The sequence below is a fragment of the Galleria mellonella genome, unplaced genomic scaffold (genome assembly GCF_026898425.1).
Source record: "Galleria mellonella isolate WM207_F2 unplaced genomic scaffold, CSIRO_AGI_GalMel_v1 utg132, whole genome shotgun sequence".
Lineage (NCBI taxonomy): Eukaryota > Metazoa > Arthropoda > Insecta > Lepidoptera > Pyralidae > Galleria > Galleria mellonella.
The window spans coordinates 5153302-5171904 of record NW_026441989.1 but is presented as its reverse complement, the minus strand read 5'-3'; the positions used below and the strand labels follow the sequence as shown (position 1 = coordinate 5171904).

Here is an 18603-nt window from a genome sequence, read left to right as displayed (position 1 = left end):
AAAGTGCAAAATGAAGAATTAAAGGCTATTGTGGAAGCGGATCCACTACAAAGTACTTTAGAGATAGCTGCAGGCTTCGGAGTAAGTGATAAAACTGTATTAATCCACTTGAAGCAAATCGGGAAAGTAAAAACACTTAAACGATGGGTACCTCATGAATTGAGTGAATCGAACTTGCAAACACGCGTCGACTATTATGTTACTTTGTTCAACCGACACAATAATGAAGGGATTTTAAATCGAATAATTACTTGTAATGAAAAGTGGATACTGTACGATAATCAGAAGCGCTCGTCGCAACGTCTGAACTCTGGAGACTCAGCCAAGCCGCCCTAAACGAAAATTGACTCAGGAAAAGTTACTTGTGAGTGTTTGATGGACTAGCGCCGGTGTCGTTCATTACAGATATCTATTATCAGCAACTGCAAACCATGAAGGAAGAACTAGCTGTTAATCAACCGAGATTGGTTAACTGCTCTAGGCCACTGCTGCTTCACGACAACGCAAGACCACACACTGCACAACAATCACTAAGTTAGATGAGCTACAATTGGAATGTCTGCAACATTCACCGTACTTCCCGGACCTTGCTCCAACAGATTACCATTTTTTCCGGAAATTGGACAACTTCTTACAAGAAAAAAAAGATTGAACTCAGATGTGGCAATCCAAACCGCCTTCAAAGAGTTTATTGATTCTCGCCCCCATGATTTTTTTAGTAAAGGTATGAATGAACTACCTATAAGATGGCAAAAATGCATAGATAAAATACTTACTTATAATACATACATACATACATACATATACATATTATTTTATTATTTTAATAGTTTTCATGGCTATGTTTCGGTTTGAAGGGTGGTATATGGTGTGAATTTACAGGGTATATGACAACACCTGAGTCTTCAGGAATGGCAACGCATAGGGGGTATCACAGGCGAAACAGTATACTCTGTTATATCCATGGTACTGCTCACGTCTATGGGCGACGGTTACCACTTTCCATCAGGAGGGCCGTCAGCGTGTTCATTCTTAGTTGTATAAAAAAAAGTATATTAATATACTTAAATCTTTAAAACTACGCAACAGATTTTGAAGCAGTTTTTTTAGTTTGATATTTGAGTTTGATAATAGTAGTTTTAGTTGTGATAAATCGCCATTTGCTCTTTCTGCTAGGCGTGGTGGTTGATTAATAGAGAATGCCATCCGCCCTATAGACATTTTTCTATTTTACTATATTTAGTACGTATATTTTTTTTAGATGCTGTTTGACTTAGTACGATACTTCCAACTGGGGAAAAGGGATTGTTAGCAATGGTATATAACAGACTCATTGCTAACAATATACCTAATCGGGTCGACTTCGACACGGTTTCTCCTGGAAATCTCCATGGTTATTTTTTATGGAATTAGTCACGATGGGCTAACTGACCTGCTTTTATCCTCATCTATCAATCCTCATTGGTACTCTCCCAGCATATACTAATAACATAGGCGGGGTTACTATACCATACATTACTTATCTGTAAAAAAAAGATATTTTAAATTGTAATAGAGTGAAATAAAGTAATTAATTATAGGTAATTATTTCATTGTCCATGTTTTTCATAAAATCTGAAATTTTATATTATGAAATAGTTAGATTTCTTATGGCCATTATCGATATCGACATACTGTATAAAAGTATATATAGATATTCTTTATCTTTCTTTTTTTAATTATTATTGTGTTATTACTTCGATGAGGTAACATGCATTTGAAATTTTATACAGGTTCCGTTGATATAAGATCGGTGCCAACTCTTATAACGTAGCGATAATTTGTTTTGTGTCAAATTTGACATATCGAATATTCGATCATTTTGATTCTTTACAACCATTTGAAGATATTAAATTCTGTTTAATTAATTAATTTTATTTATAAAATCACATTGTGAAAACAAAGAATTTAATTAGACATTTGTTTGTTAGTCACAGTGTTGGTCATTTAATTGACAGACGTTATTAGGGCGTCTGGATAATTTTGTGCAGTATTCACTATTTAAATGAAATATCATGAATAAATCTGGAAAAACAGCTCAAGAGTTTATTCAATCCTCGTTTTCGCCCATAATTGCAATACTGTGTAGTCCAAAAGTAGATAATATAGTATCGAAAAACAATTTGTCATTAGCAGAGCTTTTGCAACCTTTCGCAAACTTGGACTGGGAAGGTAATTCATTAATTTCATCATTTAGGAATGATTAAATAGTGGGTAACATAAATCACAAGTAATCATTTTATTATAATCACTACTATTAAAATAGTAAAGTTGGTAAGGAACTTATTTTCAGGATAAATTTTATCATTGTGATAGCAATAATTACTCCCAAGAAATCCTTCCCACTTCTATTTCTTCTTCTTTAACCAAAGGTCGTCTGTAAGAGATTGCCTTAGAGATAAGATCACCTTTTGTACTTTTATGTATATGTATTTTAATCTGGGATTTATGTTATTATATTTTACTTGAATTGTTTAACTGTCATTGTATATTTTTATGTTCTGGTGCAATAAAGATTTAAATAAATAAATAATTTATGAATTTGACTAATACATGCAACTGACACAGAAAAAATAATATAAGATGTACTATGTGCAAGTATTTATTGAAAGATAAGTAAAAAATAAAATAATCAGTAATTGTTTATTGAAGTGTTGTTAACAATGTTCAATAATGTTATAGATATTTCCCAATTATCATATAGGCACTTATGTAATATTTAACACCATTTTTTTTTTTTTAATATATGATAATGGTATGGAATGCCTGCGCTAATGGTATATACTGGTGGGGCACCAGTAATGGATGATAGGTGAGAAGGAAAAGGCAGGTCAATTAGCCCATTGTGATGAATACACTTAGAAATCACCACAATGGTTTTAAGGAGAGACCATGTAGAGGTTGACTTGATAGGGTATATAACTAGCAATGGTACTAGTAGTCTGTATTACTAAAAATCCCTTTCTCCCTACTCATTTATCACCATTAAGTATTTTAATTTTGGATAATTTATTTAATATTAATATGAGTACATAAGTAGCATTACAGGAGCTATACTCTTCTACCTTATCTAATGCTAATATGATAGTTTTATTTAAAGGGTAAGAAATCCAGAATCTCTCTTATTTTCAGAGTTAGATTGAATATCGAGAGCACCTTTAGGCAAGTACCTTGCCAACAAGCCTCTAGTAGGGTATATATATATAAATTTTAACTAGTACTAGTATTAGTAAACATTAATGACTGGAGCTATGACTTATTTATTTAAAAATTTATATTAATCACATTCAATGACAATTGTTAGAAAAACATTAGAAGTTTTTATATCTATGTTTTTGTCATGTAAAATTGCCAATAAAATCTTTATTGTTTAAAAACAGCAATAAGTTTGATTAAATGTTAAGTATTGCTAACTAATTTAAACACCTATCTGTCATAGTTGAGAGGAAACATTTTTCACTCTCTTTAGACATGTAAAACTCTACTCACTACTGTAATTGCTGACTACTGTAGAAACACATTCTTAAGGCTATACCAAGGTTTGGGTAAATTGTATTAATATTTTTTTATATTATATAACTAGATGTTTAGATACTAACTGACACAATGAATTTTGTTTATTTTATTTTTTGTTTAAAAATTTCTTTATAACCTCGCGTTCCTAGATATTTGCCTAGTTTGTCTCAGGGATAATCTGCCTCTGCTTATATATTATGCAGTATTTTTGTCCAATTATTTATTAATTTAAAAAATGCCAACATTTTTTACAGACACCTGTATACCAAAGAGTAATAATTTTCATATTTATAGATAACTAGTTGTTACCAACTTGGTCTGCATAGCTGGAATATATTCACTGACTGGGCTAAAATGAAGCCAATAATCTTTTTCATGTCATATAGTTTATGTATACCAATTTCATTGTAACTGATTAAGCTTTTAAGGGGCTAATTGATAATAAACAAAATCACTTTCACATTTTATAATATTTTAAGGATAGTCATTACTTTTTTATTAATTATAGCTTGTTAACCAGTATTAATAATGTAAAAATATATATTATACTCTATAAAAATTAATATCTAGGCCAGTTTCGTGATCCAGGTGGAAGTATATGTTCTGTAAAGAATTGGAAAATTATCATTAGAGATGTAAACTGGAAGCCAGTACAACCAATGGAAGCACGGCGGCAGCTAAACAATGCTGCATTGCATAATTATAATGAGAAAACTATATCACTTGATTTAGGTATGCTATGGGATATTTTTATTCAAAAATCTCATATTAATATAGTGCATGCCAGATTTGCTTTAGAACCATTATATATTTAAATTTAGGGAATAGTACTTCTGAGTTTATCCTAATGTATCATAAGTATAACTTAATGTTTATATAGTTCATTGTAAATAATAATTTAGTTTTTATATTACAGAAGGCCGTAAATTTGATGTCCCTCAATTAACGCCATGGTTTGATGCTTGGAGGGAGACTTATCTTGAAGTTCAGTTTCCATCAGACCATGAATTCACGAAACATTATTTGGCATGCATTATAGTGGGAACTACACAAGAAGAAAACATCATTGATTGTTTTAATTCCCTAAATCAACAGTATGCCCAGTTGCAAAATGTTACACCGCCTAAATTGCCAAAGTGGTTCAACAGTGGAGTTCTGAAAACTTACCTCCTACTGCATGATGTATCATGCGTAACTAAAGAGAAGTATGGCTGTATTAAACTAGAGTAATTTAATATACATTAATATATGTTAATACAATGCTACTCTTAAATTATTTACAGGGCAGATACTGCATTTGATACGCTAAAACAAACATTTGGAGCCAATAACTGTTTTTTGTTATCAATTAATTCAAAAAGTACTACAGACTCTCACTTATCGACAGATTACTGGACTAATTGCGTAAAACGTACTCTTGATGTAAGTCACTATTTTTTTTTTTATAATAAATCTTACTATTATATTAAAACTGTAACTAGACAATGTCTATATATGGGAGATATTAAAAAATATATGTATAATATGAAGTCTTAATAAGACCAGTAGATGCCAATACAATAAGTTTTAGAGATTTTGACAATTTTTATGTTTAATTCGGCATCACGCAAAAACTACTGCACCAAATTGGATGTGATTTTCATAATATTATTCCTGAAGGTCTAACTTAAAATCTGGTGTATGTTTTATCTTCATGTGTCATCTAGAATTCATTAATTTTCCTATTAACTTCCTAATAGTTTATAATTTTAGAAATTAAATAGTTTTGAATACTTGACAATTAGACATTAATTATATTTTATTTATTATATTAATTATATTATGCTAAGATATTTTTAACTGCTTAATAAATCAGTCAAGCTGCGTACATTAACGGCTATTAATAAATAGATAATTTTTATCCAACATTTTCTATTTAATAAGTCATTTTCTTGATATATCTCTGCTTTATTTGCAGTCAATCTAACCCAGTATAATTTAATATTTTTAATGTTGCAGGCAGATAATTCAGTCTCTTTATCAAATTTGCCAACTACTCCTCTTGAACCACAACCCGTTATAACATCATCTAATATAGCAAATACAGGTATGTCAGTTTTGTTCACTTATATTTAAATGATAATTGAAAACTTTTATAAATATGTCCTGAATTTGACAGCTGATGATACCAGTAGTATAACATCTTCAACAAATCAAGAATTACTACATCCTTTGACAACCACTGAAAATGATGTATATGACAACGCCAACAGTCTGCAAGTATGTTACTAATTTTAATTTTTAAATTGTTTTTTGCTTTTAGATTTTTGGGTGTGTGTAAAGATTGTAATGACGAAGATAAATGAATTACCTTCATCATTAATTCATCCTGCTGGCCCTACTGCCCAAAAATATAATAGCATATTTTGTTGATGAATGAACAAAAGATATAAAGTTAGTCAGGAATTTTTAACTTGATATGTGATTATTATTATTGATGGTTTTATTTATCTTATTACAAATTATACTTATTGTTATTGGTTTCTGTAATGACAATAATTTTTGTAACAAAAATATACAGTTATTAATCGTGTTATTAATATTTAGTTGTATCCCGCTGATTTATCTGTTTGATTTGTCTATGATACATAGGATAAGGCTATGTAAGCCAAACCCGAGCACACCAACACCAACAACAAATAATCTTATAACCCTCAATGCAAACGCACAACGGCCCAAATGAGAGGCTAAGCGCGGAAAATAGAGTCCTATTTTACCCTCAATACAGACAAATAAAATTAGAGGAGGCAAAGCGGTCGCCGTGACCGAAAACGGTCAGGACTCATCATTCTAGAATCCATCTCCTATGTCATCTTTAGAAATGTACACATTTTATTCATACAATATTAGTAGAAATTCTACTTCTATTTTAAGTCTATTATTGCCGTCGATATAGAACTATATATGTGTAAAAATAAAAATCTTATTTTCAGACGCATTCATTTTCTGGTAGCTCAGAAAGTGTCAGTGTAACTGGTAAAGTCGCCGACTACACAACAGAAGTTCACGGAGCAGCTTTAAACGCGAACGATATTGAAGCGATTAAAAAATTCCTGCAAGAATATGCTTCTAAATCATTATTGCCTTATTTGGAGAAACAAATATCTCAATTATCTGAAGCGGTAAAACTTTTTGTTTGGTTTATAAAAAAGTCAATTATAATTACATTAATAATTAGTATTCCAAAACCAGTAGTTATGATGCTATACAGAGATATGCATAACTGACGCGCTCTTATCACGATTATTTGCTTCAAAATTAGTGCACTCAAATAAATAATCATGGCAAGGATAGATATAAACATCCTGTAACCTGATGTTTGTACACGCTAATCTCCGAAACCACTCAACTGATTTTAATGAAATTTAAATGTGTATTGTTTGTTCCATTGTTCCAACTTGAGAGATACGAAAGTTTTTATTCTAATAAAAAAAATCCGGTAGAAGGCAAAACAATGTATAAAGACATTGAACCGGATCTATTTTTTCATCATGACATCATAGACGTAAAATTTTTGGTCGTTTTTTATAAACTATTAACTATCAATAAAACAACTTTTGGCATAAAGAAATTAGAAAAAAAAATCTAATTTTATTCTATTTAAGTCTATGCCATAGTTTTTATACTTAGCATTTACTAAAAAAATAAATTTGTTTACTTGTAATATTTAAGGTTGCAAATAGAAAGGGGGTCAGTCGATCATTGCTCTCTGCAACAAAAAGATGGTTTGGAACAGGAAAAGGAGGAAATACCACAGTCAATAATACTGTAATGTATGTTTAGTCTCATTAAATTCTTTGTAATTAATGACAAATGTGTTAATAACAACTTGTGTTCTCTAATTTGTAATAAATAATTTTAATATAATTTTCTAGATATTCAAATGACTGTCCAGAGCTTCAATTACGCCGTTTGGGTGATTTGTGGTTTATGTGTGGTCAGTGGCAGCGTGCGTTTGATACTTACCATACCGCAAAGCGGGAATTCTATGCTGACAGTGCGTGGCTGTGTTATGCGGGTGCACTTGAAATGGCAGCAATTAGTGCTTTCATGGCGGGAGATTCGAATCGCAAAACTCAAGGTTATATGGAAGAAAGCATTGTAACCTATTTAAATACATGCAGGTTTGTTTTTAATTTGAATAAATACGAAATATTTTAGTTACAATCATTAATTTGTCGAATGATAAATGATAGAAATTGCTTGAGTCTTGTATTTTAAATATTTTATGAACGAGACATTTATCGTAATTTTGTATTTGTAAGCTCCCAATATTACGACTATTATTTTATTAATCTGTAATGAATATTACAGACATACCGGTGACCAGTTATGAGCGCTTATCACCTGATTGTTTTATAGATTTTAGTTGCCTTGCAAATTGGTACTAAGAGTATAAAAAAAATAGGTCAGTTTAAAGTTTAAAGGCTCGAACTTGTGTTTGTCAGGCTTTTAAAAGTTTCTAATAAGCCCTCTGGTCATAATAAAAATCTAACTCGTTCATAAAATGACTACGATGCAAGTTTACAATATATAGTCATCACTATTATAATTCATAGAATTAATATGGTTATATTTTTTTTACAGAATGGTCCAATATGCCGTTAGAGCTACATTGTTGTCTGTGTTATGTTTAAGTAACGCAGGCCTTCATGGCGAAGCAGCTAAACAGTTAATTCGCATGACGTCAGAAGACAGCGACTTGCGGAGCGCTATGTTACTTGAACAAGCAGCTCTTTGTTTTTTGGCGGGTCCCGGCTCTAAAGCCATGTGTAGAAAATATGCTTTCCACATGGTTCTGTCTGGGCACAGGTTCTCAAAAGCTGGACAAAAAAAACACGCCTATCGATGTTACAAACAGGCTTACCAGGTAACAGTATGCACAGTTACTATAAATGAAATGTAGTGTGACCCTCACTGTTATAATGTACTATTTATCCATTAACAATACCTAATTAAGTAATTGTTACTTCGGTCTGTTACAAATTTATCCATGGGCGCTAGTCCTTAGGTTTGCTTAATTTCAAATTGAAATTTTATTCTAAGATAGATTGGTTTTAGAATTAACTTCAGCATCTTTTTTTTTTTTCTATATCTCTTGCTTAACATATATTTTTATTATAAACGAGGCTTGGCTTGCATTTAACCCATCGTGATAAATTCATCAAGAGTTAACTACAATAGTATCCAGAAGAACCGTGTGGAAGTAGACCTGACACAATATATTGTTAACAACCGGGCTGCTAATCTCTGTTAATAACGATCCCTATCCTGTCCCCTATACAATATAGATACTAGATAGTTCATCTTTATACAGATTGCATTTTAAAGTTTGTATGAACACATTGAACTTTTTAAATGGGCTTTCAGTCTAGGTGTTCTGGTTGTGTTTTTAACGTTCTTTGCCTTATTTCCCGACCGAATTATTGGTGTAATAATGAATGAGTACGTATTGCTGTGTATGATATGCAGGTGTATGAAGGGAGCGGGTGGCGGCTGGCGACAGACCACGTGCAGTTCGCGCTGGGCCGGCTGGCGAGCGCGCTGCGGCGGCCTCGCGCCGCCGTGCAGTGGCTGGCCGGGCCGCTGGCGCCGCCCGCCGGCCCCGCGCATGCGCCGCAGCCGCCCCACCAGCAGGACGCCTTCCTGCGCGAGTACATGTTGGCGCACCAGGTACTTAGCACTGTATTTAGTCATTTCATTATTGCATTATCTGTATTCAATTTGAAATACGCAACTTTCGACTAAAAAGTTAGTCTGTTTTAATAAATTATGATTGATTTGTCTGCAATATTTTTTCGTTACAATGAAAACGACTAGTTTTTTTTTTATACAACTTAGAATGGCAAACAAGCTGACGGCCCACCTGAGGGAAAGTGGTAACCGTCGCCTATAGACATGAGCAGTAGCATGGACATAACAGAGTATACTGTTTCGCCCATGATACCCCCTATGCGTTGCCATTCCTGAGGACTCAGGTGTTATTCCTCCGTACCCAGTAAATTCACGCCATATCCAACCATTCAAACCGAAACACAGCCATGCAAACACAACTGCTTCACGGTAGAAACACGAATGGGACAGGTACCCACGCAATCGACTTTTGTACAAAGTCTCCCTCTGGAGAGAAACAATTTTTGAATGGATATCTAATCGTATCAACTAGTTTATTCATAAAAACATCAAATACCTATTAAATAAACCTGTTTTAAGTGTTTTATCTTTTCCCCTAAATTTTGAATTTGAAATAAAATGACAAAACACTGAATAACAAATATAACCTATATTATATCTAGAAGATTTTAGTTGTTCTCGGGGAAGAAAATCTGTTCAACGTACCATCCCAGTGATGGGGGGAAGGGATTGTTAGTAATAGGGTCAAATAGCCCAATTACCAGCAATATACCCCGTCAGGTCGATCTCCGCGTGTTTTCCCCTGGAAACTATTGTGACTAATTCTAGTTGAATTCGTCAGGATGGGCTAACTGACCTGCTTTCATCCTCATCAGTCATCTATCACTGGTGCCCCGCCAGTATATACCGATAGCGCAGACGGGATTACCATACCATTATCATTCATTTAAAAAAAACACCTCAGTGATGCACGAGTGCGCCTTACAGGAAGCGAAACTTGTCACCACTCATTTTTTTAAATATTCCAATTATTAGCAATGGATAGAGAGTTGCGAGGAGTTCCGCGACGCGGTGCCGCCGCTGCCGCTGCCGCTGCTGGAGCGCGGCGCCACGGCGCTGCTGTGCGTGGGCCCGGCGCCGCTGTCGTCGCCGGGCCGCGTGCCCGCCTCCTCGCTGGCGCTGCACCGCGCCGACTCCGCGCACAACCTGCACTGGTACAAGCTCGAGGAGATGCTCCTCCAGGTGGCGCAGGGAGCTGTTCCCATGATATTCAAGCCCACCGTCGACTTGTACACAGAGAGCACGGACGCCAATCCTATCGTGCCGCAAGGAGGTACGATAATTAGAATAGAATCATCGTCATTATCTGTCCACTGCTGAATATAGGCTTCCCCCATACACTGCCATAAGGAACGGTCATGAGCCATCTGCATCCACTGACTCCCTACAATGCTTTTGAGATCGTCACTCTATCTAGTGGAGAGTCATCTTACAATGCGTTTGCCTGTACGGGGTCGCGAATGTTACTAATTAATTTATAAAATTCTGTTAAAAAAATATTTTGATCAAGAAAAAATGCAAGATTATGCCAGACAATTATTAATAATTGGATCCTAGTGACATTTAAAGCCACATCTGACTTAATATTATTTCTAGTATTTGAATTGTTTCTTTTATTATGCAAAAGGGAGTAGATAAGAATGCTGCTCACCAGATCGCAAGTGATAATCGCAAACTGGGAATACGAGTAACGACAGTTACATTGCCAATGAGTTACCAGCCTTATTTTATATTCGATAAAATTATTAAAATTATATCAATTCTAAATAAATTAGAAATACCCTTGAATAGTTTTACTCTATATAGTTTTGCTAAATACATTTATAATTTGTTACAGAACCTTTGCAGATATCATTAACTTTACGGAACCCATTAAAAATTTCGCTACTGTTGAAAGATGCGGAATTATTATGGAAATTTGTACCAATTACAAATGACACAGAGGGGCACGAAGAAGAAGTATTAAATAACGAGCCATTTGTGGCAGCTGGTCAAGCACTTGAGAGTAACATAATATATGGACAGAAAATAAAGTCAGTTCTTCTTGAAGGTGAATGTACAAAAGTATTAACATTTTCGGTCACTCCTTTGAAAGTTGGTCAACTATGCATACACGGTTTAGCATACAAGTAAGTTTTTTCTATATTGTTTTAAAGAAAATCACTGCAAACCTCTAAGGTGGTTGTTTAGTAAATGATATTTCATCTAGGATTTTTTATACTAATTGTAATTAAATAAAATGATAAAATCTTTTTATTTTTCACTGTTACATATAATATATACTATTATATTATATATACTATTATTATATTAGGATATTTATATGTATACTGCTGTCACTTTATAAGTTAAAAATAGGTGTACACAGATATCCATATACAAGATTAGTATGTAGAATATCTCTTATACTAATTCTGGTCGGTAAAGATCCGAATAAATAAGTTAAGGAACTAGTAAAATAAATTTTCTCACATATGAGGGCATCCACAGTTCTATTGTTTATTACTGCTTCAGAGGATTGCGGGGATTACCCTAAAATCTTGTGAATTTTACCATTCAAAATTTACTATCATTTTATTTGCTAACGACATGCCACATTTATTAATATCACAGGTTAATAAATGCGGGAGAGGGAGGCAATGGAAATGGGAATAGTGTAATGATATCAGGAAAAGTTAATCTACTATCTGATACAAACTCGTTCGACAAACGGCTCCATATAAATGTTATTCCAGAGACCCCTTGTTTACAGGTAATATCTAAATTATACTTGTCGATGTAAGTTAACAGAGCTCTTGGCGTCTTACAGCACAACCTATCATCATAAAATATGATTTTTTTTATCTTCGTCAATTTATGTTCCAATCATGCTAACGTAATGGAAATTATAGCTTGTAATTATTAAACACATGTTACTGATTTTAATACATGTTACGTATCGTTTATGATAATAATTTCAAATAACTTTTTCAAACAAGTTATGTATAAAAGTACCTGTAAAAAAGAGTTTATACCTTCTTAAAAGGTCAGCAATATGTCGACAATTTCTCTGGTGCTGCTAGTGTGTATTTTTTTCATAAAAATATTCCTTACCTCACGAGTGATTAAGAATATTTTTTAATTACAGATGACATTCTCAGAGACCCCTTCTGATGCAATAAGTGGAGAAATTCGAGCTATTGATATGGAATTAAGAAATGTCGGTCCGGTGGATATGAAAAACATTCACATAGCTGTTTCTCACCCTGAATGCATTACTCTCATAAACGATGACATTCAAGAGGACGACTTTAAAGCGCTCTATTTAGAAAAATACCAAGAACAACCAGTTTATGCAGGTAAATTACACATATTAATTTATATCTTTGATTTCTTAATAAAGTTTTTGGTGTGCACCACTTTTAATCTTCTTTCAAAATATCAATGAATTATAACTAGACGAAATCTTCAGTTGCCCTCATGATATCTTTTTAGATTTCTTGTTTATATAATAACAATGCCATTATTTTAAAGAGAAGGAAATTGTAAAATAAAATCTCAATAATACATAAAACCGAAATAATACGAAACCGCTTGATTATCGCCATATTAGTAAACTACCATCTTCCTCTTATAGGGAGAGACAAGTGCCCACAAGTGGGCGGTAAATGCGTTGTTATTATACTGATTATTTATTTGTTAAACAAAGTACCAGGATTTTAAATAATATCATAATAATGGGTTTAATAAAATTTTGGATTTATATGCGACTAGTTGTATCCCGCGGCTTTGCCCTAGGTTATATTGTGATGTTCAATAGCCTATAATTTCCTCAAATTAGGTTTCAAATGCAAAAATATTTTTTCAAATCTAATTGGTAGTTTGAGACCATGTTCAAACAAACTCTTCAGGTTTCATACTATTGGTATAGATTATCAATAAGAAATCGCAAATATACTAGCGGTTGAGATCCATTACTATTCTATTTGTTGCAACAGAGGAGCGGATGGGTAGAGTACAGGCATGGCGGGCGCGAGCGGCGCAGCACGCGCGGCCTCTTCGTGGCGGTAGTAGCGATAGCGGTAGCGGTAGTAGTAGCGGACGCGGTAGCACAGTTCGCAGCGGCGCGGCGGCGCGCGCTCGTCTTTTGTTACGGCCACGGTCCACAGCGCCCGAACTGCTGCTGCTGGCGTATTACGAGACGGGAGATCGCACGCGCCCCTATCGTCTGCTGCGACACGTTTTCCGCTTTCGGGTCACGGTCAGTGCCACTGTATGCCATATACTCTACATTTCATGTTATTAATTTTGTTTAACATCAGTTTATATAGACATTATTTTAAACTGTTGCACAGCAAATTGCAACAACAAATAAATGTGACAAATAACAAACATGCATACTTTCACATTTATAACTTAACATTCCTACTAGTACCAGTAGGGTAAGCTGACTGACCGATTGACTAAAAATTATTATTTAAAATTAGCTGCTAAATAAGCTTTTTTTTTTGAGAAATACTGTTTTTTTTTCTCTGAAATCACTTTTATTTCGTCAACTTTTCATAGCTACGAGGGCTGCCTTTTAAGTTGTGTCATTTGAAATAAATATATACAATCTAACAGATTATTACCATTTATTGTTTTTCAAAGAATTCTCCGCGATATTTAATACACTTTTGCGTGCGTTCAAACCAATTTTTTAAATATTTATTCCACTCCGAAGTGGGGGTCGTCAAAATGGTCGTATTGTATGCATCAATAGCTTTTTCGGATGAGCTGAAACGTTGACCACAAATACTTTACTTAATTTTGAGGGACGTAAAAAAATCGTTTGTGCTTAAGTCAGAGCTATAAGGCGGAATATCTAAAATTTCGACATTTTGGGTGCTCAAAAACATCTTTGTTAGGTGGGCGGTGTGCGAACTTGCATTGTCATGGTGTAGTGTCATACGACGTATTGATTTTTTTTTTCGAAATTCGGTGATGACTTTTAGCAAACAACTTTTAGCAAAAATACCAGTTAGAAGTAACCGTCTTACGATCTTCTACTACAATAGGGGCGACGTGACCACCCTTTGCTTGTGGCAATCATTTTTTTTCCAAGTGCTCCGTGAGTATTATTTTGGTCGATTTTGGCCCATCCTGAAAGATCCAGACAGTTGACTGCTTAAGCAGCAGTCAACTGTCTGGGTCTGGATCTGAATCTGGATCTTAAGCATATATCCTAGACTCGTCTTAATAATCATATCATAAACATACTTTGACTCTCCTCGGTTGAATCGCTGCAGAGTTTTGCGACACCAATTAACACGGGGTGTTTTTGGTCGTCGCTAAGCAAATGTGGTATTCAACGAGAGATCAACTTTCTTACGCCAAGTTCTTCGTGCGGGAGTTTTTGGACAGTGGTCCCTGAAATGCCCACGGATGCCTCTATTTCACGGTATGTCACATGACGATTTTTGAAGATTAGCTGCCACACGGCTTTGATATTCTCTTGCGTCATAACGGTTTTTGGACGACCTTCACGTGGCTTGTCACTGAGGCTAGAGTGCCCACGTTGAAATTCTTAATATCACCGTTTTACATTCCTAAGACATGGTGCTGCATCACTAAACACAGGAATGATGCCCTCAAAGTACTGAAGTCGCGATAATCCCTTTTAAAGAAAATTTACTTTCGCAAATTTTCCTTAGATATTTCCATTTTTACAACCGACTTGTCACTGTTGAATAGACGATACAATAAAACTATTCGACCAATCTGAGAACATTGTTTTGTTTTCGAATTCTAAATTAAAAAAGATGATAATGCCATATGTTTTTTTTAATAATCGCGAGAGGTTGGCAAACGACACGACTTAAAAGGCAGTCTTACGTATCTAATCAACTTTGAATGGTTTTCAATTAAAACAATATTCGATTATGACTTCATTTAATTTGTTCTGGAATGTATTATAGTTAAATGTAATTAAGTCACACACATTGTAGCAAGTAAAGACTAGTAAATAAATGTCTGACCTAAATCTATCTTACTTAAGTCTGCAATTTACTTAAGCACTAAGTGATTACAACTGTAGGCATGGTTGTAAACACTACTTGCTTAAAACACTTAATATTTTTGTTTATTTATAATAACATTTACAATTCTTTACAGGAAGCGGTTGAAGTGTCTGTAATACCTCTACGCAGTATAAGGACGGTGAAAAATGAAGTATTTGAGAACATGAATTTAAATGTGGAGTTTAAAAATGTTACTAGTGAGAAAGATGAAAATATCGCTGTAAAAATATTGGAAGCATCGTTATTGAGTAGACAATGGAAATTGACTGATATCACCGCAGCAAAGGACAGCGATGATCCTTTGACTGCGTACGAGAAACTTCATACTATATTGAAAGCTCAAAGGAATTTAGGAGAAATGCCTGAGGGAAAGGTAGATTATTCATGTCTGAAGATTGCTAAAGATCACAGAGAGAGTGTAGCAGATGTTAACAGCATTCCATATTCAAAATTTGTTACGGACTCAAGAACATCTCTTCTCGAAATGAATTTTGAAGATACAGGCAATCAAAGATCTGGTCTAATTCAATCCATGCTTGTTATAAGATGGGTAGCTGTAGACAAAGCCAAACAACGATCAGCTATCGGCCAGCACTGCGTGTGGCTGGAATGTTTTACAAAGGCCCAGTCATGGGAAACAGAAATACTAAAACCAGAAATACCTTCTCTGCAACTCGAGGAGAACAACAGCAAAATTGATTTTCTAGATGTTAAAAAGAAAACTAGAACAGATAATATAGTATTATTCAAACTGGAACATACAAATTTAATTGATCACAACTTTCATCAGAAGAAACTATGTCTAATTCCAATAACTATAAATATCATCAATTGCTATGGAGTTCCAGTAAACGTATTTATAGATATGACACAACAGCAAAGCAGGTACATAACATGCTAAAACTTTATTTATGGGTAAAAATTGAGTGCTAACTCCGCCTGTACTATCAGTATACATTGGCGGGGCTCTAATCAGAGATGATAGGAGAGGATGAAGCAGGTCAGTTAGTTCATTGAGAGAATTCATGGTTACTCTACGGTTTTCAGCCGGAACTACGGGGAGGTTGACCTGCAAGTGTACATTGCTAATAATGGGGTTTTAAAACCCCATTATTGACAATACCTTACCATCTCTTCGTTTGTAATATATAAGATATATTATTATACATTTTGTTAATAAAGGTGTTCACAATCACATAATGAAATCTCAGTTGGGCTGGTCAGTAGTATTTGTAAATTATTGACATCTTACTAATATAATGAAATTGTATAGACGATGGCTGTACGTGTACGTACGATGTCCATCTTAAAATTTATTATATGTTTTATCGTGATACTTCATCTAGAATTGGTCAATTTCATTAGTTTTCCTGCATCTGAAATACATGCGTACGAATTGGCAAAAAGCGAGTTATATAGGTATATCACTTAGATTATATAGAGTATCTCTATAGAAATGCATTTTATGCGTAAGTATATAGAATATTGATAAAAAAATGAGTCCGCTAATTTGACAATTAGCTGGCAAAAAGTTGACCCGTTTTTGAGGCTCGATGCTCTATATATAAAATCTAAATTATATAATAATAGTCAGCCAATATATCACCAAGCGCATTGAAAGTTAATGTGTCAGGGAAGAAACCTACCAAAATTTTATGCGATTAAATGATAAATAATTATTTTCAACTTCATATAATTTGATTTTTTGTAGTTAACTCCCTGTTTTCATTAAAATATAATATAAAACTTTATTTATATCATGTAATGCGATATCTAATACATGATTGTGTATTTTGATGTCGTAACATCTACACAAGCAGAAGTAATGTTTTATAAATAAATAAATTATTGACGGCCTCCTTATTGCACTGACCACGATGCTTTCCCTAAATAAAGTCCCGGGTTCGATTCCCAGTCGGACCAATTTAGGAAACGAACTTATCTGAATTGTGGCTGAAATGTACTATCAAATGCTTCTTCATAACACAGGATATCGTAATTTACTTATTTCTGGACTAGCGATCTAGCCCGGATCTACACAAGTATATAAAATTAGTATAGACTAGTTTTTTGGTATAGATTTCAAAAATAGGAAAACCAACAAAAGAGATTATTTGGGGTATATGCAGGCGTTTTTAAGAAGGGCGGATAGGCCGTGGTTACTCCAGGGTTTTCTGGTGACCACGATTTGAACGCAATTTTGAAAAAACGCGTTTGAGAGTACATATTGCTTTTTATAAGGGGTCAATCAATTCTCCTTCCTCCTAGAAAATAACCTTATATACGCCTTTAGTTATAAAGTTAAAGCATACCAAATTTTAATTTTTTATACTTTCATTTATTCCCTCATTATTCTTAAATGTACATTTATATGTATAAACCAACATCGTCTAATTACAATTTTATTATACTAATAAGATGTATCATAATAATACGAGATATTGATGGAAACGCAGTCATATGTCCTTGTTGTAAAGAATAATTTTGTAAAACAGGGACTCCTTTGGAGAACTCGGGTGGGCGGGCGCACTTCATAACGGCCCCGACGCCGAGGGTGAGGAGAGTAAAGATCTGGGTGTTCGCGTGAGCATCGACAGGTTCTCGTCGCGTCGGCTGCGTATGAGCGCGCTCTGTGCAGCGCCCGGATCCTACCTCGTCGGCTCGGGCTTCACTCTCACCGCTACCGTCGACTCCACTACTCGCCCCGCCACTCTCTGCTCTAACAACGCCTCGCTTTTAGTTGTCCGCCAATCTGCTTAGCTATACCACTATAATTATTTATTATTAACCAATTTCCAAGAAGAGAATGTATTTGTATTTTTCATCACTTTCTCCGAGATTTCTGAATTAATTTTCATAATGATTATTTTTTTATTGAAATGGTTTACATATTACCCATATTATCTAACTTTGTATAGAAAATAAAAGACGTTTATTTGAGTAAAAAAATATTTAAAATAAATATTTATTCTATAAACACAATATCATTGAAGTGTACAGTTTCAAATATACGTTACATAATATTATTATGTTTTTTATGAACCAATTTTCATATTACACTTTTTTACATCAGTTTTACGATATACCTAAAATGCTTACAATCATACCCACTTGTACATATAACTATACAGGTCGTAGTAACTGTGTTAATATTATTATATATAATATATGTGAGATTAATTTGAAATTTTATTTTAATTTCTACACCAAGTGAAATGCTCACCTGTTGTTTCCGGAAAATGATATTCTGTCCTGATAAGAAGCAAAACACATACTA

General features: G+C 34.0%; 1 protein-coding gene across 1 annotated transcript; it reads left to right on the top strand.

Moving 5' to 3' along the window:
• The first annotated feature begins 1837 nt into the window (after positions 1-1837).
• Positions 1838-18513, top strand: LOC113518267 (trafficking protein particle complex subunit 8). Its single transcript, XM_026903103.3, has 18 exons — positions 1838-2211; positions 4126-4287; positions 4472-4760; positions 4839-4977; positions 5554-5641; positions 5714-5814; positions 6528-6716; positions 7267-7367; positions 7470-7718; positions 8182-8464; positions 9067-9267; positions 10264-10561; positions 11126-11417; positions 11902-12040; positions 12416-12626; positions 13266-13528; positions 15421-16211; positions 17822-18513. Exons 1-18 carry the CDS (start codon positions 2055-2057, stop codon positions 18084-18086), a joined length of 4218 nt encoding a protein of 1405 aa, XP_026758904.2. The 5' UTR covers positions 1838-2054; the 3' UTR covers positions 18087-18513.
• Positions 18514-18603: the final 90 nt, after the last annotated feature.